Genomic DNA, 24,890 nt, shown 5'->3' with positions numbered 1-24,890 from the left:
GAAGACTATAGGAGCTTATTTTCATGAAATTTTATATTTGGGTCTTTTAAAAAACATGTGTAGGATGCCCAAGTTAATTAAAATGAGCGAAACAGAAATCCGGCAATTATTATTATTTTCATACATATCACGTAAGCTCTCTATATCCTATATTGTAACTGAAGCATTGGATATTATGTTTGCATTAGCGTTGTAGAGCACATGGTTCAAGAAAGCAAACTTATATAGCATCAGCAAAAAAAAAAAAAAAAAACCTTTCCATTTCACCCATCCGTTCAATCCAAATGTTTGTCTAGTTCTGCCTTCAACTTATTTAAGTTGCTCACCTCCAATACAACAGATTGAAGTTTGTTTCAACTATCAATCACCCACTGGCTAAAGGCGAATTTCTGCACATCTATTCTACAATTGTCTTTCCTCAATTTTAATTTGTCCGCTTAGGTGAGTAATCTGAGAAAGAGGAAGAATCCCTTTAGCATTGGGCTTTCTCAATCTATTCAAGGTCTTATACACCTTAATTAGATCACCTCGCAGGCACCTAATCTCCAGAAGCTGCAATTTGCAGAACTTAAGCCTTTCTCGGTAACACCAACCCTTTGTTCCATTCACCAATCTCGTTGCCCTTCTCTGTTCTTGTTCCAGCAGCTGTGCATCTTTCCAACATGAGGCCTCCAGACCTGTATACAGTACTCAAGGTGTGGCCTGACCATCCCCTTATACAAGGGGACAATCACCCCCTGATCCCTGCTAGCAAAATTCCTGTATATCATTGACAAGACACCATGACACTTACAGATTTTTTGTGCTGCTCAGAAAACTTCATATCTGACTGCACAATTACCCCCAGGTCCTTTTCATTCTACACTACCCTGACTGTAGTACCACTCAATTGATATGTTACTCTGCGGTTACTGCTATCCATATGTAGTACTTTACATTTATCAATGTTAAACTTCAGTTGCCACCTCTCAGCCCATCTGCTCGACTTTTCCAGATTCTGTTGCAGTATCGTACTGTCATTAACAACCCTGCCAACCTTTGTATCGTCTGCAAATGTATACATTAACCCTCATATACGTCATCAATATAATTGGTAAATACGGAAAACAACAATGGGCCTAACACCGAACCCTGGAGGACTCTGCTAATAACATTAGTCCGGGAAGAGCAGTGTTCATTGATAACCACTCTGTCTTCTCCCCACCTCAACCATCCTTTTATACATTGTAAAAACTTGACCTTAATGCCATACTGCTCCAATTTGTACAGTAGTCCTCCATGTGCCATAATATCAAAAGCTTTCCTAAAATCAAAGTGTATGATATTAAAATTATTCTTCGCATCCATTTCATTTGTGACCACATCAACATTATAGTATCCAATCAAATTTGTCAGACAAGTCTTCCCCTTAACAAACCCATGCTGTGTCTGAACTATAACTTCAGTCTTTTCTACATGATCCTGCATGTCATCCTTAACCAGTGACTCCATTATTTTCCCTGGAACAGAAGTTAGACTAATAGGTTTGTAATTACCCGTGTCACCCTTTGTGAATTAGGGACACATTTGCACATCTCGAGTCCATGGGACCCTCTCCTGAGTCCAAGGAAGCTTTCATAAATATGGCTAAGGGTTTGCTTCCTTCCTTTGCCGTTTCTTTTAATATAAATGTTTAAATCCCATCCACCCCAGGTGCCTTTCTTATTTTCAATTTCAACATTTTCTCCTCCACTTTGCTCTCAGTTATTACAAAATCATTTAGCTCCCTGCTAGAGTTTGATAAGCTTCTGGCCTCCACTTCTGTACAGACATCCTCATATGTGAATGTAGATGCAAAATCTCAAAAAATACTCATTCAGGTTGTCAGCTGCCTGAGCAGGTTCATCAACAATTTAACTGTCGATGTTAAGTGGACCAATCTGATTCATCCCATTCCCTCTAGAGTTTACATAAGTAAAGAAGAGTTTACTTACGTAAACTCTTTTGTTGCCCTGTTAGGACTGGTCATTTAATGGGTGGGAGATTGACATGGACAGTTAACAACAAAAGGAAGCAAATTATTTCTCACTTCACTGCTGCAATAAAAAAAAAGGATGGATTGATATTCCATTTCTTTTGAATGACAAATACTGATAAACATTACAGTTTGCCGAGCCTCGGCTCGCAATCCATGGAGTCTCTTTGACATTTGAAGTGTAACTTGTGGAAAAATATAAACTGAGACAATTCATGTGTCAATTTTGTTCTTGTGGGCAAAGAATATAATTTCCATTGTTTGTTTTACTGCTGGATTGTCATTTTCTACAGTTGCTCCTGCCATCTGTTGATTACTGTGTGAAAAGAATGAGCAAAATATTACATACATACTTTCATTTATAAATTAATTAAGCTTGTTTATACCTTCTTGGCATTACTTAAAAACACGATAATAAAATTACTAATCACTACTTTTAAAGTATGCCTTTTATGTGTAAGAAGGGAAAAAAAGAGCTTAGTTGTAATATGACTGAAATTTTTAGACTTTGCAAGCATTTAGTTAGTGAATTTCACACTACACATGCAAACACATTACTCCATTCTTACCATCAGTTTTTCCTTTTCATCCTCTGGATAAGTAACCACAGTCTCTTTACCTTCCTGATTATATGAATGAACCACAAGTCCGAGGTTTTCTTTAGGATGCCTGAACCAGTGAGTTACAAACTTCCTTACATCTAATGTAACCCACTGTCCTACATTACTCTGTTCTTCAATTTTTTTTAATCGCACCTGTTAAAATAAACACTCTTAGTATGTAAGCTCTTAACGGAAAGTACATTGTTCAAAATAAATGAAATGAAAGCTGACAGAGGTCAGATTTCATTTATAGTTTGACCCTTAATTATTTTCATTAACTCAAGCTATTTTTAATAAAGATAATTTAAAGTAGTGTACATTATTCTGAAATTTTCATAATGCCATAAACAATATTTTTAAAATAATTAATATGTACTGGAAAGGCATTGAAATAGAACCATCTACCCATCAGTGGGAGCAAGTGGACTGTACCACTGGAATAAAAGCATGGATGGGTAAACCAGCCAGTCAGTAGTCTATGTGTAGGTATATGTATAAATGTTCTAAACATCATTTATGGGATTTGAATGTGGGGCTTTTCTACCCACTGGAGGAAGGACAGCAATTGTACCAACTGTGTGGTACCAGTGAAGACTAGATATATGTAAAATGCAGATGGAATCCCCCCCCCTCTTGTCCTGACTCTACATGAGAGGATATAAATTCAAATTGAGGAAGAATGGTTGCAGGATAGATATGCAAAAATGTGCTTTCTTTCAGCCAGAGACTAATTGATTATTGGAACAATCAATTAGGTATAGGTACATAGTGTTTAGGGTCTAGCGGCACCAGTTGTTTCCCACAGCTCTGCAGTCAGTTCTCACATGTTGAATACAGTACTCTCTAAAAGCCAGATAGTGTGTCATAAATGGTTTGTGAAGTGTAATGTAGAGTTATGTTGTTCATCCTCATAGCCTAGGGGCCCTATGGAACATCACACTCACCCATACCATACTAAAGTTTCATTGCTTGAGCATACTAGGAAGGGCCCCTAAAAAAAATTTTTTTTTTTAGGGGCCCATCCCATCCCAAACCTTTCACCCACTAGATGTAAAGTTTGAAATGAGAAAAGGGCTAGGCAACCCTGGGTTTTGGGAGGGATTCATCATAGGGTCAGAGTGCCCTATGTGGTTGGTTTGGGGGTGGAGAAGTTGCTAATAGGCTACTTGTGCATTGAAAATCCCATACTGGCCAGACAGCTGAAGCCAGTATTAGCAATTCAATGCCACCAGATGGGAATAGCATGGCACAGGGGGGGGGGGGTTTCCTGGGAAGTTAGGTTGGGGGGACCTGCCAGTGAACAAAGCACATCGCTTGTACTCACTCAGTTACACACACTTGTCACACTTATATGTACACAGACACTTTTTTTTTTTTTTTTTGCACATATATTCCAGAATAGAAACAAGAAAACAAGTTACATCTTTCTCTCACACATTTGCCCTATTTCATCCCTCATCTTATGCACAGACCACATCACAAGAACCCCTTGCTATAACATTTAGGACAAACACAATTTTTTTTTTTAATAGCAGATCATAAGATTCATTTGGTCATGGCACAGTTTACACACATGGCCAACCATTTGTACTAATAATTCACATCTTAACCTGTAAGTACAATCGTTAATAATATATTTTTTTGAGACACATCCAGAGTGCACATATATTCTGACACTTAACATTGATATTCTCAGTCATTCATTCAGTTTACATATTCGCGTTCACTTGACACAGCACTCTGAATATACTCTGCACTTTTTTTTTTTTTTTTTTGTGCAGGTTAAGTTCACACACAAATCCTCCCCTAGCACAAATACTATATATCCTTTGACATACTAAGACGAGATTAACATACACATTAATTCACATACTTATACATTATCACCCATACTCTTAGAATTTATCATATATTTGTGCAAAAGCTAACAAGCTGATGCACACACCCCAAGATCAACTTTCATTCAAAACAAGTATACACATTTATTCCTAACATGCACACTTATACAATTTAATGATTACAGACAACTCACATGTGGGATAAACAAACACATGGACACACCACAATTTTCAACTTACAGTTACTCAATCAATTGTACTCAGGGGTAAATTCAGGGGTGGGTAGAGGGGGCATATGCCCCCCAACCAAAAATTTGAAATTAAAAAAAAAAGAATGCAGGAGGCGTTCTAAAAAAAAAACTAAAAACTCAAAAGCCTGATTGCCATGCCATGCCATGCCATGCCTTACAATGATACCTGGATACAACACTGGCTGTACTAGACCTTCTATGAATATTAGAGCAAGGAACACAAGGAGACAGGACTGAAAGGTCAATTTGTGCAGTTATTTTTGTTAAGTTTAGGTCTAGATAGTCAATTCAGGTATTTTAGACATCTAAGTTTTAGGTTTATGTATGGTGTGTGTTGTTTTTTTTTTTTATCATATGACGTGAGCAATACACGAAGGAACCAGTTTCTTCCTTCGTGTATCGTGGCCGTGAGATCCAACCGGATAGTGCGGCACCATCGTGATATCCAAGCCCAAGGCGGGATTCGAACCCGCAACCTTTGGGTTGCCAGGCAGGCACTTTACCCACCCGGCTAGCCCAGTCGGCTATGTATGTATGTATTCTATGAATGGGCAACCCTTGAAACATTAGTTCAGCTCCACCAAGTAGTCATTCTGTATAAATAGAGGTCATTGCAAAGGCTGGATGTAGTGTTGGTGTGGGTCTGCATTAGTGTAGTGTAGGGCTGTGATGTTGTTCTTATTGTCATCTGGCCACTTTGCTTCCAGGGCGACAAGGCCCAAGGATCACAAGCTGTCAACCCAGGCACTCGATCATGCCATGAGGAAGCGGGCTGGGAACAAAACATGTGGTGGTAGGCCTCTGCAAACAAACACTGTTGGTCTTTAAAAGACAGTGAATCATAGGTGTAACAATCTCGTATTCAAAGAGACTGGATCAGTGAACGTCAACAAATCCCGCTCCTCCCCCAAAAAATATATAAAATAAAAATAAATTGGGGGCCAGCAAAAAAACGTTGTGGAGAGCCGAGAACAAAAGCTCAGCTCCACAGAAATAACATTCAACTTGAACAAGTTATAAAGTTAAACATTAAAGAATGTGACAAAATACAAAGCATCAAATGAACATATAAGCAACATATAAACATGTAAATAAAAATTACAATATGACATTCAAACAAGTGAAAATTAATCAATATACATTATAAGGAATGTACATAATTTTCATTGAATAAAGCCCATGATGGGACAAAAGTTAGGCAGTTATAGTTCTTCCAAATAATTGTCGTCTCTCAAAAACTTATAAGCAAAGTTCTGGAAGGTGGAACCAACAGTTTGGTTATTACAAGTGATGCTTCACAGCCAGGTTGGAAGTCCGAAACACTGTTCCTTAAATGTATTCTAAGATCTTCATATAAATTACAGTCATTAAGTATGTGTTGCCAACCTTTATGAGATCCACACAAACAGAGATTTGTGTGTTAGGAAGACCTAAGGTAAACAATTTTAAGTTTGAGCCATGACCCATAATTAAAATAGGATGTATCCCAATGTGTCTGTCAGATATTTACAAGTTCATTCCAAATAATACATTTTTATTTTTTGATGTTGTTGTTAAGATTAATTCTAATGTCCAGTAATTCAGTGCGAATACTTTTACAAATAATTCATGATAAATTATATGATAAATTAATTCATGATAAATTATGTGAAGGTCAAAAGGGAAAGTTCCAGCCAAATCTTGTAAAGATGATGTAGAAATGGTGCGTACTACTTTGAGGGGATATCAATTTATTTTGGAATTTTTTTTTTATTTTTAACTCTGTGAAACCATGTTCCATCACTTAAGTTTATGACTGGAATGAACACAGCAGAGTAGCATATATCTAAGCCTTCCTTGAAAGACTCCATTGCTGATGGGAGACTAATGAGGGCTCCAGAAAAGTTATTAACCTTATTTGCTAAGTGATTTAAGTGAGCATTATCTGTGTCCCAGTGTAAATTGTAAAAAAATAAAACTTTCCAAAGTTTTATTTTTTTACACTTTATACAAGGTGCCCCAGGGATCAATTACAGGTGGTATATACTACACTGCTGGACAAAATTAACAGAACAAATGTTTTTCCTGAATATTTTATTGCGAACAGTGTCGCTGAAGGCAAATATTTGATATAATAGACATCCTGACATGAAAATTCAGAGTATATAATAGAAATTGGATACTCTACCACCTTACAGAGCTGCACATTGTGCAAATCATTCATGTCTATAAAAACATGTGATGACATCGCATCATTCCCGTTTCTTGGCTTGCTTACTGGAATAGCCACATCTCCAGTATTCAGGATGGCAAGTCATCATCATTTAGATGATTCTTTGAGATGGCAGGCCTTTGGACGACTAGAAGCTGGGCAGTCATAGGCAGAGGTGGCATGTAGGCTTAAGGGATCATACAGTGTCATCTCAGCACTATGGAAGCAGTTTCAGGAGATAGGAAGCATTAGAAGAAGAGCTGGCCAAGGTTGCCTGAGGGCTACGTCAACCAGTACAGACTGCAAGATGGAACTGCATGATGTCCTGTCTCTTGAGGTTTCTGTGGCCACAGGTGAAAACATTTCCAACCTGACTACATGAAAAAGGCTCAATTCAAGTGGACTCTATACAGGAAAGCCAGTGGTTTGTGTCCCATTAATCCCAAACCACTGCAGAGCTCATCGAAACCATTGCCACAAACATGTAAACTTGGAGCTCTGACAAAAGGGGTACAGTTGTTCTTTGATGAGTGCTGTTTAGCCTACAAACAGATTCTAGACGTCATTTCATCTGGATATAACTAGGAATGTGGTACCATCCCTCGGGCATCAGAGAAAGAGGTGGAGACGGTGTTCTCATGTAGGGGGGAGAATAATGCTCAGTGGCTGCACTCCTCTTCATTTTTTTGATAGAGGTACTGTAGCTGTCCAGAGGTTTCGAGAACAGATCCTCGAACCATATGTGCGACTTTTTACAGGCGTGGTTGAGCCAGATTTTCTTTTCTAAAAATCTGGCCCAACTGATGATATCCAATGACTGCTGTGACTAGCATGATCACCAAATTGAAATTTGATCGAACATGTTTTGGATTCCCTTGGGCATTGCATTGCACTCCTACAGACAGCTCCTCAGTCACTTGGTGAGCTAAGGTCTGCACAGTGGAGGAATGGAATTTGTTGCCACAAAATCTTATGCACGTTTTTATATCGAGCGTGGCTCACCGCTGTCAAGACTGTTTAGCTATTGGAGGGATCACATGCCTTATTGATGTCATGCCACCATATTTTGGAACATCTTGTGTTGACTTCTGTAATGTGACCTTTTTGGTATTTCTTATACAACTCCTAGAAATCTTTATACCTTTCCAAATAACATTTCCTCATTATTCTATGGTACACCACCATACTAAATTTTGTTATGTTTCATCGCAAGCCACACGAGTTATTATTGTTTTTATATTATATCTCCCTGATTGGGGGATTCCACTCTGTGATAGGTACTGCTATCAAGTACACAGGGTGGTTGTAATGTCTGGTGTTACTGTTATTATTACTGTTTATATTATTTCTCCCTGATTGGGGGTTCCACCTCGTGATGGGTATTGCTACCAAGTACACAGGGTGGTGGTTGTTATGTTTGGTGTTACTGTTGGTTAAGGAACTCTCTGACTATCCTACAGTGTTCAGGTTTGTGAGTTTCTGGGATTCCTTGTGGGTGTTTACTGGGAGACCTATTCCTGCTAGGCTGTTATGTAGGATTTTTGACACCATATCAGTGGTTGACACGATTATTGGGATGGTCATTACTTGTTGCGTATGCCACATCTCTTTGATCTCCTGTCTTAGGTTCGTGTACTTCCTGAATTTTTCCTGATGGGTTTTTTGCAGGTTGCCAGTGTTGGTTTCGGCTATATCAGTCAGATAGGTACCCTTTTCCTTCTTGTCCACAAGGGTTATGTCTGGTCTGTTGTGCGAGATTGTCTTATCCGTTATTATGTCGGGGTCCCAGTACAGCTTGTTGGTTGGGATTTCTAGTACTGCCCGCGGTTTGTACTTGTATTACGGTACACTTTCTTTGATCAACTGGTATTTCCTTGCTAGCTTCTGATGTAATATCCTGGCAACCTGGTCATGTCTATCAGTTTCCACATAGAGCTTGATGTCATCCCTGTACATCAGATGGGTTAGGGTGTACAGATTCTTCCTGCTTTCTTTGAGGTTATATCCGTACTTGCTGCTGTTGAGCATGGTGGATAGTGCGTTAAGTGCTACACAGAACCACAGTAGGCTCAGGACATCTCCCTGAAAGATTCTTCTGATGGGGGATTGGCCTGGTTGTGATGTTCTCAACCATAATGGTGGTACTCTATTTCGCCATCATTTCTCCTAGGAAATTTGTCACTATCGGATTGACTTTGTAGATGTTCAGCACAGCACCTCTATTAGCCAGCTATGAGGCACGGAGTTGAAGCCCTTGCAGTAACCAATGTAGGCAGAGTGCAAGTTGCGGCACTTCTTTTAGGCTTGCTCTATAACTGCGGCATCTTTGGTTAATTGCTCCATGCATCCTTTGCTCAGCCGCTTCCATTCTTTCTGATGCTTGGCCAGAAGTTCTGGCTCTCCAAGTGGTTTGATGTCTTCTTAGTTATGCAGCTGGTCGGGCTTGTACATAGTTGGGAGGCAGGTGATTGGCCTGTATTTCTCTGGGTTTCTTGTATCTTCAACCTTTGTCTTCAGATATCTGATGCCTTGAGTAAGAAACTTTGGGATTGTCTCTGGGTTCCTTATCATTGAGGTGAACTGCTCTGCCAGGTGCTTGTGTGTGCAAGTGAGCTCCTTGTACCAGTAGTTGTGGAAGTTTATCTATTCCTGGAGTTCGTCATTTGTGAGAGTTCTTGATCGTCTGTTTTTCTTCCTCCTGAATCTCCCAATCTATCGTGCGTCCTTGGTTTTTTTCCGTTCTAGTTCTATCCGTGGGGCTCGGCTGTTATGTCTTACTTTATTGCTCTATATGTTGCCCCAGAACCCCTCAATCGTATTCTGCTTGGGTAGTCCGTTCACTTCTTTCCTGTCTTCTCCAAGTCTCCTGTAGAAAGCTCTTAGATCCTCATCAAAGTTTCGGTTGTTTATTTTCCACTGGGACCTTTCTCTTTATCCATGTAAACTATAGCTGAATGCAATGAGGTTCTACTTCCAAGTACTCTCCTATTCTCTGATATTTTTTGTTTTGTGTTTTCTGCGGATGCTGTCTTTCTTCAGGATGCTCGTCACTTTTCCAATAAATTTCTTACACCTATTACCCCTTTGGTAATGGGCCAATTGGCCTATCTTGACTCTTAATTCTTCTATCTTCTGCTGAAATCTTCTTTCCTAAGCTGGCAGTTAATTCTGTTTTTGGTTCTTTTGCTGCTGGTTTCTCATTTGTCTTCCATTAAACCTAGTGGCTGCTATGGCAGCACAATATACGGCTATGTGGATGGCCTTCAGTGTTGCACCATTGTTTTCGAGGTAATGTGGTTATTATTTGCTGATTGAGGTGCTCTGTGACTCTCCACAAGGTTCTATTGGGCTTCTGCTTTCGTATTACGTTGCATTTTGTGGGGTCCATTCCTTCAAATTCTGTTAGGGCCTTCTTGCACTCGTCTTCTATTCTGGATATAATGACCTTGTCTTTTTCCACTTAAGCTGCTGTGGGTTGTATTTCTTATTGCTCTTCCTCCTCTGGTTCAGTAGTGGTATGTTCTTCCTCCTCTGGTTCCGTATTGACCATATTCTTTATCCTTTGTAGTTGATTGCTCACACCCTGCTTGATCATTTCCAAGATTGCAGGAGCTGTCAGGTTCTTCTTGATGATTGTTCTTCTCTGGTCCTCTGTTTGATGACTGAATATCCGGAATTGTTCCAACCACTTGGTATGTAGTGTTGCTCTGTACATTGTCATATCGGTCTCTAGCTTCGCTATTTCATAATCTGCTTGCATGATGTACGTGTTCATTTCGATTCTCCACGTCATGTGTTGGCATTTTCTTCCTTCCTTGGTGGTCACTACATAGTTGCACAGGAAGCACTTCCAGTTGGTGCGGCTGGATGGTCTTGTCCTTCTCCTGTGGTAGCCATACGGGGACAGCGCCACTGCTCCACTTCTTACTTGGTTTTTGTTGCACCAAACACGTTTTTGGGGTGAAACTTTCTTTGTTATGAGATAACATGCTTTTATTACTACTATTATTGCTTTCATATTATTTCTGATTGGGGGTTCCACCTCATGACAGATATTGCTACCAAGTACACTGGGTGGTTGTTATGTCTGGTGTTACTGTTGGTCGAGGAACTCTGACTATTCTATAGGTGTTCAGGATTGCGACTTTCTGGAGTTCCTTGTAAGTGTTCGCTGGGAGACCAATTGCTGCTAGGCTGTTATTAACGGTCTTTGGCACCATACCTGTGGTTGATCGGATGGTCATTGCTTGTTGCATATGCCACATATCTTTCATCTCCTGTCTTAGGTTCCTGTACTTCCCGATTTTTTTTCCCTTGTGTAAGGCAATGGTAAGGCCATACCTTGAGTGCTGAATACTGTACAGGTCTGGAGGCTTCATTTTAGGAAGGATGTAGAGCTGCTGGAATGAGTACAGAGAAGGGCAAGAAACGGTTGTTCTTAGCAAGAAAGGCTTAAGTTCTGCAAATTGCAGCATTTGGAAACTGGATACCTGCGAGGTGATCTGATTGACGTGTATAAGGCCTTGGATGGTTTAAGAGGCTAATTGCTGATGGGATTCTTCCTCTTGCTCAGATTGCGCATCTGAGGGGGACATAAATTCAAATTGAGGAAAGAGAGTTGTAGAATAGATGTGAGGAAATTTGCCTTTAGCCAGTGGGCGGTTGACTGCTGGAACAAACTACCTAAGGGTGTGTCATCCCGAGGGTGCAAGTTGTGCACTGCACCCGGGCGCCAACGTTCAAGAGGCGCCGGAAAACCTGAAACTTACATACACATGTGAAGAAAATTTTGAAGGGGGTTAAATTGCGATTGTCACCCATGCGCCACATATAGTAACTCCCCTGAAACTACCATCTGTCGTTGTGGAACTTAACAGCGTTATGTCAAATAAGAACCAGACAAACTTTTTGGAGCGAACGTATGGGTGAAACGTGAAGTTTTTTTTTTTTTTTTTTATGACTGATGCTGTAAGCTTGCTTTCTTGCATCACATGCCTATGCTAATGCGTCATGTCATTGAAGCGAGGTTTGGGCTTTTTGCATTCCATGGCTGAGTTAGTGAGTCTATGGCGTGGATAGGAAGGTCCACCAGTCACTGCCCCCCCCCCCTTGGAAACTTGGTAAAACAGGCAAGTTCAAAAAATAATTCTTCCGGTAAAACAGGCAAATCGACGAGAACACAGACGCAATTGATGGACTCATGGGCAGATGAGTTAATTCTCGGGTGGTCCTAATATGGCTGTACACTGATGTAAATTGGTGTTACATTTTATTGATAAGTAAAGAAAAAATATATATTTTACGGTGCAGGTCATGTGATACCCGTTTAAATAAATCAATCTTCTGTTTATACTGTGGCCCGACCACTCGGTCACAGGAGTTCACAAAATACAAAGAATACGAGAAACAGTACCGTATGCAGCAGTCACGGACTTGAATCTCGGTCGCTCAAAGCACGTGTACTTATGTACCCTGGCGCTGGACCACTCGGCTACGGTGGTCTCTAATTTGTTGTGCTTAATGTTTACAATATTATGTAATACGACGAAAAAAAAAATATACCAGCAGCAAAAATAAATACGTTGTGATACCATTAGGCCCTATAATAACAGATATTAGTATTTTGTTGGCCCACCACGAGCTTTAAGTACCGCTTTGGATCTGTCTGAAATGCAGTGTATCATATTCTTGATGTAATCTCTGCTTTGTTCTTGGTAGCTGGCATGAATAATTGTTTTCCCAATGTTATCTCTTGATGGCCTTTTGGCAGCAATTTTCTGTCCAATAACATTCCAGCAGTTTTCAATCGAGTTCAAATCGTAACAGTTTCCTGGCCATGAAAAGGATCAGATATTGCAGTATTGCATGAACTTCTTCACCTAATGTCAGTAGCGGATTAAGGTCGGTTGAGGCCCCGGGCGCAGAAGAAAATATAGCGCCCCTTAAAATAAGAGAGAGACAGGGAAAATAAAAATACATGTTAACCATTTTTTAAAATAAAAAATATTATGTACTATTAATGTTTTATTTCCAGTAAAATTTGAATGTAATATATGTATAATATAATTAATAATAACAATCACAAAGTTTTGAACTAATAGTTGAACATATGTAAAAGTATAATTAATGATAGTATACGTATAATATGAGTAACAATCAGAAATTTGAACAAAAAAATCTTAGAATTTTACTTGAAATTAAAATTACAAATGTGAAAATATTTAAATAAATTTTTTTCTCTATTAATTTATTCTTAATATAATTTCAACAATACAGTAATACCCCGACTTCGCGAACTCGGAGTTACGCGGTTCTTGATTTTTTCGTTTGGTGTATATCTAAAATTAGCTTACCAGTGATTTGGAAGTCAAATCATAAAGCTTGGGTGACAGCTTCCATTTTTGAGGACTGGTTTAGTCACCACTTCATACCGGAAGTCGAACGTTATTACAAATCTAAACAGATTCCATTTAAAGTGATGCTTCTTGTTGACAATGCACCCGGTCACCCTCCTGCCACCCTAATTAATTTCGACCCACGTGTGAAAGTTGTGTTTTTTGCCTCCAAACACAACCAGCCTGCTTCAACCGATGGACCAGGGAGTCATCAAACATTCAAGGCTACACGAGGCGTTCGTTTGCACGTCTGAATGAAGCTATGAGACAAAATAGTGAGATATCTGTTAAAGATTTTTGGAAACAATTCAATGTTTTAGATGCCGTAAGAATCATTGAAGAATCTTGGGATGAAATTCACAAAAAAACATTGAATGGTGTCTGGAAGAAACTTTGTCCATTTTTTTTTTTTTTCAAAAACGAGAGGAAAACAACGCCAGAAACTGATCATGTCGCTCATGTGATAGAAGTTGTTAATCTTGCCAGGCAATTCGATTTGGAAGTCAATGGTGATGATGTGAACGAGCTGTTGGATTCACATAGTCAGGAGCTGACAATGAATGAGCTCATAGAGATGCGTGAGCAAAACGTCATTGAAGTATCCGACACTTCAGACCCAGTTTCCCCAGAAAAGCACATGGCAATTGCAAGCTTGACAGAAGGTCTCAGCTCAATTGAAAAGGGCTTAAAAATTTTAGAACACATAGACTCCAACGAAGAACGCGTTATAGCTACAAAGCAAAGAATAAAAAAAGTATTAGCTTGCTACGAAGAAATTCTGCGTGAAAAAAAGAAGGCGCTGTGTCGACAGACGAATTTGTTAGATTTTATGAAGCCATCGACATCGAAATAACTTTTTTACGTAACTCATTTATTTTTTAATACATATTTTGTATTAATATGTATAAAGAACTGCAGTTTTATTAAATATTTTTCTTCTAAACTAGTGTTTTTGTTAGTCCTTGGTCTCAATTAAACAAAATTTATATGTATTTATATGCAAAGTTGTACCCCGACTTAATGCTAATTCAACTTAAGCGATTTTCGTCGGACCCAACTATCGCGTAACTTCGGGGTATGACTGTATACGGTATTTGCGTATATCGTAAGTCTGCACTGCAGGAGAACCTTTGTAAGTACAAAGTAGCATATATGATTCTATTGCTCCGATGAGCGGTAGCGCAGCCGCGTGGGGCCTATGCAGCGTAGTAATGATATAATGAAAATAAGCGAATATAAACATACTATCAGGTTTTACCGCCGATTGTAAACTTGTACGTAATTAAAATTGCACATATGAAACCAAGCCTTGTGTCATTAGAAAAAAGTGTAAAGTTGGGGTTTTGCGGGCTCTTCAGAAGTCGGGGCCCAGGGCGCGTGCCCGGTGCTCCCGCCGTTAAATCTGCCTCTGCTAATGATATATATATATATATATATATATATATATATATATTAAAAAAAAAAATCTTTAAAACAGTCGGTATTTGAAACAAGTTAAAATTAGCATACGATAAATTGTATTAAATGATTCTGTAATGTTGTTATTAACCTTATGTACAGTTTGGCAAGGCGCAGTCTCGTTTGAAAGCACAATTTTCCATGAAAGAGGTCTTTAATGACAGGCAAAACAGTTTAAAATTTTTGTGGTAGCCACCATTTAACATTCATTTTACAGTATGTATCGTTTTAAAATGTATTCTGCCCATTCCTTTGAACAGTCAGGGGTGATAAGCTTCATTATAAATAAATAAATTTTCTGTTTATACACCGGGACGACCACACGGTCAGAGGAGTTATATCTACCCCGAATGTAGCTTTTACCAACCGATCCGCAGAGGTTAAATTTGGTTAATTAAACAGAGAATATTACAGCTTCCCGTTGCTCAGTTCAATTAGCATTTTCTTTAGGCCAGTTCAGTCGTTAGTCGTTTTTTTTCCTCATGGATTTTGTCAATAAGGATTTCTTACAAGGTCGTTATAATTTCAGGCCTCATCACAGGTCTTCATCGGACAGTTCTGTCATTTGTATTTCACCTTATTGTGTTCCTTCCACATATATTTTAGGTTTGTGAAACCTTCATGAAGGCATGAACGCGTCAAAACGTCTTGTCCTGCAGTACTTTTCTGTTTCAGTGCCGTTCCAGATTTTCTTTTGACATATCCGTTTTCACGTTTCTTTTTGATGACCTTGACACAATAAACTGGTTACAGCCAACTTTTGCAGCTATATGTCGACTAATAATGCTCTCCCTATCAAGAGCAATGATTATGCTTTTCCTTGGAGATAACTGAGTGTATGTTGTACCTGTGCTGAATAAGTAGAGAGGACAGATAGCAGCAGGTGGTTGCTTTTATAAACGAAATGTGCAATACAAAGTTCGTAATATTACAGAACGATGATACCATATCACTAGTTTTACAGAATGATATAACTTTACCGATATAGGGATTTATTAAAGAAATATTAAACTTTATGAAGGTGATGGAATTTTATTTGTCTCATTTATCTTCTGTTGAAGAACATATTTAACATCACCCACTCACTGGGTTCGAATCCTGTTAAGGGACAGATTTTTTTCGACTTTTTAAACAGCGTAGCCAAGTCAATTGGCCATGGACCAAATTTGCTTGTTTTTTTCCGCCTGAAACTCGGGTTTTTCATTTAGTAAATCAGAAATCAGACAAACCGACCATACAATATATGCAGTTTACAGCCATCATATACAAAACTTCGAATCCTTAATTGTTTAGCGAAAAATAAAACAGCCACCAACTCTGAGGTGGATCACTAATATTTAGAGTAATCATAACAATTTATAATACATCTAAATTTAAAATAACAAAATTTAACGTAGAATTTAAGAAATCGTCATTTCCTTAAGTGAACGCACTTGCAGAATAGCAAAACCTTAAGAATTAGTTTTGTAATAACAGACAATTTTAATCAATTAAACCAATATTCTACATACACTGTCCTGCCACTTTATTAGGTAGACCCCTGCTGTGCACACAAATGGTTTGTCCCACAACGTTGCAAGTCACATGACCACAGTTGTGGATGCAGTAGAACAACCTTTCTAGTATCAGTTAAGCGTAAAACCATAGCAAGAATGGGGAAAAGGAGTGATCTAACGGACTTCGAACGTGGCATGGTAGTGGGTGCAAGACGTGCTGGACAAAGCATCTCTGAAACGGCAGTTCTCCTGAACTTTCCACGCACCACAGTTTCAAGGGTGTATCGAGAATGGCGCAACGAACAGAAAACATCCTCTCAGCGACACTCCTATGGAAGAAAATCGCTTGTGGATGAGAGAAGTCAGAGGAGGAGGATGGCTAAAATTGTGCAAGCAAACAGACGGGCCACAATGTCGCACATCACGTCAGAATACAACCTTGGTGTGCAGAACAAAATATCGCAACGGACCACTAGTCGCACTTTGTCGCGAATGGGCTACAACAGCCAAGTGCCACATCACGTACCTTTGTTATCAATGAAGAACAAGAGAGCACGCCTCCTGTGGGCACAGCAACACCAGAACTGGACTATCGAGGATGGGAAACAGTTGCTTGGTCTGACGATTCGAAGTTCCTGTTGCATCATGTTGATGGAAGGCTCAGAATTTGGCGAAAGCAACATGAATCCATGGACCCGTCAAGTCTGACGACTACTGTGCAAGGTGGGGGGGATCAGTGTTATGGTGTGGGGAATGTTTTCTTGGCACACGTTGGGTCCATTCATACCCATAGATTCACGTCTGAATGCCTCATCGTACCTTAACATCGCTGCTGACCAAGTGCATCCGTTTCATGTTGACAGTTTATCCAGGAACACGACAATGACTTTTCTTTTCTGCAGTGGCCTGCTCAGTCTAGGGATCTCAATCCTATTGAACATCTTTGGGATGAGTTAGAAAGGGCTGTTCGCTGCAGGCCTACATCTCCGTCGAATCTCAAGGAACTGCGATTCGCTGCAGGCCTACATCTCCGTCGAATCTCAAGGAACTGCGTGACACACTCACGTCTGCATGGTACTGCATTACTGTAACAACGTTCTCAGAATCTTGTTCAATCCATGCCTAGACGAATTCACGCTGTTTTGAAGGCTAAAGGAGGCCCAACACGCTGCTAGGTAGTTGTACCTAATAAAGTGGCAGCACCGTGTATTTCCCTCATCAGATGAACATAATTAATATACAATGCTGTAAAACAAAATATGTAAAGTGTTTCACTCTCTTCCATACAGCTGTCGCATTTTACAGACTATGTTGACGTAATTTGTCGTCGAGTCTCCCGCAGTACATCTGTCGCATTTGCCGTTTATTTGATATACAGGGTGAGTCACTACCAGTGCGACAAATTTGCAGGAGGTGTAGGGGGCACAGAGACGAATCGGAATCACATAGCATTGCAGGGTCCGAAATGCCTTCGTCATGCGGTAGAGGACGTTGAACGGGAGGTCGCGTGAACAGCGATCCCACTGGAAGTCAGCATTTGCGAACCGGTTCCCGAGGCAGTAGGATGGACGAGTATTCAAACGTTGAACTGGCCGACATACACCTCGCGTATGGGGCTGCGGACTGTAACGGGCGCGCCGCTCTGCGCTTGCACCAGGAACGTTTCCCGCACGGGCGTGCTCCTCATCATAGATTTTCGCACGTGTGCACAGAAGGTTACGTGAGACTGGTTGTTTCACGAGAGGTACCATGATTCGAGGACGCCAGACAATGAGGAGAATGTCCTACATCTTGCAATAGGCAATCCGAGTACGAGTACTCGAGCGATAGGCCAACGATTGGGTATTTCCCAATCCACCGTATGGAGGATACTGTCAACAAACCAAATAAGTTCATACCATCTGCAACGCGTCCAATCATTGGAGCCTGCGGATTATCCACTCCGGAGGACTTTTGCTACTTGGTTTCTTCAACAGAAACGGTTCGCAAATGCTGACTTCCAGCGGGATCGCTGTTCACGCGACCTCCCGTTCAACGTCCTCTACCGCATAACGAAGGCATTTCGGACCCTGCAATGCTATGTGATTCCGATTCGTCTTTGTGCCCCCTACACCTCCTGCAAGTTTGTCGCACTGGTAGTGAATCACCCTGTATAACTGGAGATGTGAATGTGATAATTTAATTTGACCCAAACTGAAATTTGAATATTGACAAACTATTGAGTGAACATGAATATTGACATAGTCGACATTTAATGTAAAACAATATATTAGTGTGCTTTTATATAAATTTATTATTATTGTTAGCTGTATGTTGCTCTGTCAAGAGGAAACCCACAGGGCTCCATTCTGGGTCCACGTCTTTGGAACGTTGTCCTAGATGGCTTCTTAAACCTCAACCATGGAAACACCACGTCTCAAGCCTATGCAGATAGGCGCCTCCGTAGCCAGGTGGGAAGGAGCAGCAGTGCGTAGCACACGCTTCTTGATTAAACCGGGGTGCGAGCCCGTCACCACCAAATACGAAGGATGCGGAAAGGTCATGGAATGACCACTGCATATCCTGGAGCAATATGGCCATAGTTGCTAATGCTCCTAAAAACCCCAACAACAGTGGAATGCCCCCCCTATGCAGATGACCTCATCGTGATGCTGGCTGAGGACAGCCGAGCTCAACAGGAAAACACAGCAAACAGGACTCTCGCCATCCTACAAGAATGGGCTGACAAAAATAACCTGGCGATCTCCACAACCAAAACAAGCTCAGTCTTACTCAGAGTGACCCTAGACACTAGGAGACCTCCCCAAATTAAAGTCCAGGGGACCACTATCAAACTCACAATGGCACTAAAGCACCTCGGTGTCATACTTTACACCACATGTCATGTACTTCCGGAACAAAATTGGGAACTACTCTGTGCTCTTTGCAAGAAACACCCGCAAAGAATGGAGACTGAGAATGAAGACCCTAACCCTCTTGCACAAAACAGATTTCCTGCCTGTCATCCTATATGCCTCGGGAATCTGGTTCAAAAAGCGACTACCGTAACCAACAGAAGAAGACTCGATACTATAAAACGATATATCCTGCCCACAATCTCCAGAGCCTGTAGCACCCATGTGCTGCAAGTCCTCATGGGCGTCCTCCCCTTAGACCTGGAGGTAGTTTGTTGCGGATCCTCTACCACCTCCCCAAAGTTTTTTTTTTTTTTTTGAAGGAGCATTAGCAACTAAGGCCATATTGCTCCGGGGATATGCGGTGGTAATTCCCTGACCTTTCCGCATCCCCCTATTTGGTTGTCACGGGCTCTAACCCCGGTCTAATCAAGAAGCGTGTGCTACGCACTGCTGCTCCTGGCCACCCGGCTACGGAGGCGCCATCTCCACAGGTAAAATCGCCACCTGCCAGAACTTCACAATAGACCTGACCAACGACCCTAAAATAGAGAAGCGACTTACCTAGCATCTCCAATACACCTGGCAGATACGTTGGAAAACTCGCCAAAGGCAGAAATAACCAAAAAATTCCTGCCATCTATTGAGGCTGTCTACCCAAAATATCCACACTGATTCTCCCCAGAACTCTTAGTTACTTATCTGCTCACCAGCCATGGTGCAATTAGACAAAAACTATAAGGTTTTGGACTTAGTGACACCCCTCTCTGCCACTGCAGACAGATCGAAACATGGGAACATCTCATGCATCATTGCCAATTATATGAAAATCTACGATGCCGCCTCATCATGGAAACCTAATTTGTACCACAAAACCAGGAAGATTGTATTTTGGAAGAAGAGAATAGCTACAAGGCTTTAACAAAATACGTGCAAGTCCTCTTCGGCAGAAGGACCTTCCCCCAGCCACAACGACAGCTACCATGACCTACCTAATCTCCCTTCTCGTCTCTTGCCCTCACTGGAACCATCCAGTCCTACACCATCATAGATCATCGGAATATATCACACCCGCCGGACCCCTGCCCATGCAACTTGACTAAGCAAGACAAACACTGAACTTCCACAGACTGACGCTCAACTGACCAGACTGAACAACCTAGGATGCGACTACATCCCAGGAATGGATAAAATATGAACTGAACAACTAAACACGTAACCAGAATTCCACGGACCTGACAAAACAGCAGATACTCTGCTCTGCAAACATTAATTTGGCGGGGCTAAGTAACCTTGGACGGGACTTCATCCCAAGAACGGCTAGAACACTGATTGGATAACAAAGCACACAGTGTGACACTGTCCCAGACACGAAAACCCACGGTTTTCGTGTCTGGGACTATTTTGTCACTGACAAAATAACAGACATACCATTACTATGCCTTGTTACAACGCAGGATGGGACTTCATCCCAGGAATGCTTAAATTACTGATCAGACGACTGAACTCATGTCAGTGACCTGTCTCAGAATTGACAATTCAGGGACTTGACAAAACAGCAGATATACTGCTACCATGGCTTACTGGCGATCTGTGCTTGCTCCCTTGCATGGCCCACTTTCCTCCTCTCCCTGCCACCCCCCTTGGTCTCTGCGGTAGCACAGTGGTATCGTCACCGTCCTCCCCACACCGTGTGGAAAGGCTCAGGTTCGAGTCTCGTCAATGATGCGAGGAACTTTAATGGGCTTTTTTCACTCCGTGGCTGAGTTAGTCGGTGTCAGGCGTAGATAGCAAGGTTTTTCTTCCCAGAAATTGGAGTTTTTTCGTCCACAAAACAGGCAAATCGACCATAGAACACACGCAATTTACAGGCACAAATACGGTTAATGTATTCAATTACGGGCAACCCTAAAATAATAATTTGATAATTTTGCCACCCCTCTTTTCCTTCTGGTGGGGCATGGGCATGCCCCACTGACATCAACTTGGAGTCGCTTTCCCTATTAACCCCATACTTTTCCCCCAGCCTTCAGTCACCCTCCCCTTTTCTACCTGCACGTAAGCGAATGCCCCACACATTACATTGCACACCATTTGGCCTCTCAAACTCTTCCGATGCCTCCCGCACGCGATGTTTTTTTTTTTGTTTTTTTTTTTAGGTCACGTGTTCAGTGGCTAGCACTGAAATCTCAGGAAATTAGGTGGGAGGACCTGCCAGAGTAAATACAGTATCTAAAAACGTTCTTCAACTTATACTATTTTGATTACGTAGCACAGAGCGGAACGTAAAGTAAAATAACGAGTTGTACTTAAACTAGGTTTAATGTAAATACGATAAACAGTAAAAATAGAATATGTAGATACATACAGTAACTAGTAATACAAAAGCTTTCGGGCTTTATGTTACCCAAGATCAGTTAACCCAGCGGTTAACTGATGAAGGGTAACATAAAGCCCGAAAGCTTTTGTATTACTAGTTACTGTATGTATCTACATATTCTGTTTTTACTGTTTATCGTATTTACATTAAACCTGTTTTAAGTACAACTCGTTATATTACTTTCCTTTCCGCTCTGTGCTACATAATGAAAATAGAATAAATGAATCCAGAGCGCGTAGGCCTTTTTACCTATCTTTTTTTTACCTTTTTTCTTCAACTTGGACATGTGATCAGATCTTTCGATAAATACTCCACGTAATGGAACAACTATAGATGGTGTATTTAGTCGTGAACTAAAATCTCTTCAATGTAAAAATGATATATCCTACTTTAGTCATCACATACCAGTACTTTCAGTAACCGATATGTAATTATTATTAATAAAATAAAAACATTTTTATAGTGAGTTATCCATGAGTTTTATTAATATCTGAAAAAAAGTTTGAATAGCATAAAGCTTAATATCTGAAAATTAACACGTTTTTAACGCCTGCTGACGACTCTTAAATGTAAAACACCTTAAATATGTTAGCGGCAGATCACATTTATGTACCTGGTACAGACTTTTTTTTTTTTTATTATGTGGTGGAAAATACCTTTCTCAGCCTGCTTAAATCCCAGTCCAGTATTGTTCCATTAGGGTCTTTGTTATCCAAATAAAAACACAGCATTGACGGAAATTATTTGAAGGGTCCCAAATTGGGTTTATTTGTATTATTAAGAGCTGAGACTTCAGGGATGGTTATCTCTTCACATTATTTAATATTTAAATTTCAAAATTTTAATTTCGTAGTTCTTGTAACTGAATTTATTAGTTCGCAAAAAAAAAAAAAAAGTTAAAATCGCTAGTTCTTACCTGAAGTAACATGGGGGCTTCGTGGCTATTATGCCTCACTACTTGATAGAGAGCAATATTACTTTCCGAGGCCTCTTTGGATGGTCTGATATAAAGCCACAAATGTGCACTGGTCACATGGGAGTTCATAACGACGCTAGAAAATTTGAAGTATTGGATTCTGTAGCTGTCGATGTGGAGTCGTTTTGGAGCTAAGAAAGGGGGCATACAGTTAAAGTCTTAAAATATTTTAAATAGTACAACTCTTGTTATCTTAATTTCTTTTATTAAATAGAAACCACATTCATATGATTCATATACTATACATTAAAAAAAAAAAATATATATATATATATATATATATATATACAGGGTGTCTCAAAAATATTGGTACAAACGTTTAGGGGAGGTAGGTAATACCGAAAAGAATGTGAATCGCATAGGAACTCATAACCGGAAACGTCACGGGAAAGTAGTAGCAGAGACACAAGAAGCAGAAATGACACAAGACAGTAATTAGTGGCAAACATTTATTTGACATAATATTAACGATGGAGTACGAGATGGATGCATTTCATGATGTTACAACAGATGCTCGAAGGTTCCACCATGAGAAGCGATGCATGCGTGACACCGACGCAGCATGGATTACGGACCCTGTCAAACACACCTGGAGTTTCTTTGACAGTAGCAGCAGCACAGACGAGTCTCGCCACGAGATCCATTTCCATCTCCAAAGGCGATTCATACACGATAGATTTGAGGGCCCCCCACAGAAAGAAATCAGGGCTCGATAAATCAGGTGAGCGTGGGGGCTAGGCAATGGGTCCACCACGGCCAACTCATCGACGCCCAAAACGCCTGTTCAAATGGTCACGAACACACTTTCCATAATGGACAGGCGCCCCGTCATGTTGAAACCAAATGTTGCGTCTCACATTTGCTGGAACATCGTCAAGTAACCCTGGTAGAACTTGTTCAAGAAAGATCCGATATTTAGCGGAGTTCATGCGGAATGATAACAGGTATGGGCCGACTAACAGTCATCGACCATACCTGCCCACACATTTATTGCGAAGCGATGTTGTGTCGCATGGGGCGCACACCATGTGGGTTGTCGTGAGCCCACACATGAGCATTGTGCTGATTGAATAAGCCTTCCCGAGTGAAATAAGTCTCATCCGTGAACAAAACATATGCTGGAAAATTCAAGTCTTGAACACTTTCTTGGAGAAACCAGAGCGCAAAAGCCACGCGTGCAGGATGATCTTGGGGGAGCAGTAACTGAACCCTTTGGAGATGAAAGGGGTGTAAGGAATCGTCGTGCCAGACACACTGTGCACTGCAATGAGACACTCCTGAGGCAACGGCACGTGTGCTGGTAGTAGGATTATTCTGGACAGCATTCAACACACTTTCCTCCATGGTGGGAGTTCGCGTCGAACGTGGTCTGCCCGCACTATTCCTGTTACTTCTAAATGACCCATAATCACACAAATTTTGATGCACACGCCCAAACAATGGTGGTCCGGTTCATGTCTGTCTGGGAAGCGTTCTCCATAAATTCATTGAGCGGCTTGTCCATTGCCCTCTGCTAATCCATACACTAGATGCATATCAGCCAGCTCACAGTTCGTATATCGATGCATGCTCTTCGTGCAGCGACTACCGTGCCGTCTACCGACTTACGGTGACGTTTCCGGTTATGGGTTCCTATGCGATTCACATTCCTTTAGATGTTACCTACATCCCCTAAACATTTGTACCAATATTTTTGAGACACCCTGTATACACCGATGAGCCAAAACATTATGACCACCTAGCTAATATGATGTTGGTCCTCCACGCGCAGCCAAAACAGCTCGTACCCGGCGTGGCATGGACGCTACCAGATTTCTAAATGTGTCTTGTGGTATCTGGTACCAACACATAACCAGCAGATCCTTTAATTCCTGTAAGGTCTGTGGTTGAGACGCCATAGATCGGAGTTGCTGTTCCAACACAAACCACAGATGCTCGATGGCATTGGTGTCTGGTGAATTTGAAGGCCAGGGCAATACCTGGAAGTCTTCCTCATGTTTCACGAACCAATCTCGAATAATCCGTGCTGTGTAACATGGCGCATTTTCCCCCTGAAAGCCGGCACCGCCAGAGGGGAAGACCGTTGCCACGAAAGGGTGTACCTGGTCAGCAATGATTTTCAGGTGTAATAGGCCTGATGTAGCTGAGTGGGCGGGAGCGAGAGTGCACTGATGCGTTCTTTAAGTGGACCGAGGTTCAAACCTGTGACTATTAAATATTTGTATTGACGATTTATTGTCAACTCTACTGACTTTGTTGTCGTGGCGGAGTATAAACAGAAAAAAGTTTAAAGTGTTTTCAGTGTCTAACGGTACCAGGGTGTTTACCCCATCTCCGCGTTGCTTTCATTGTGAGTGTGTCAGTTCACTGGAAAGTCCAGAGGTTTAAAAGTGTA

The 24,890-nt window shown here is 40.9% G+C and overlaps 1 protein-coding gene across 1 annotated transcript in view; it reads right to left on the bottom strand.

The window, feature by feature from the left end:
- LOC150091158 (growth/differentiation factor 8-like) overlaps positions 1-24,890 on the bottom strand; it is a 148,166-nt gene that overhangs the window by 58,696 nt on the left and 64,580 nt on the right. Inside the window, exons 2-3 of the mRNA XM_090382300.1 lie at positions 22,436-22,626; positions 2,584-2,769 (exon numbers count right to left, since the gene is read on the bottom strand). Of these exons, the coding sequence (XP_090238426.1) occupies positions 2,584-2,769; positions 22,436-22,626 (377 nt within the window). The remainder of the gene's footprint in view (positions 1-2,583; positions 2,770-22,435; positions 22,627-24,890) is intronic.

The sequence above is a fragment of the Mastigoproctus giganteus genome, chromosome 1, assembly GCF_048544385.1.
Source record: "Mastigoproctus giganteus isolate SK-2022 chromosome 1, ASM4854438v1, whole genome shotgun sequence".
NCBI lineage: Eukaryota > Metazoa > Arthropoda > Arachnida > Uropygi > Thelyphonidae > Mastigoproctus > Mastigoproctus giganteus.
The sequence above is the reverse complement of the archived record's forward strand: the minus strand, read 5'-3'. Positions and strand labels throughout refer to the sequence as shown.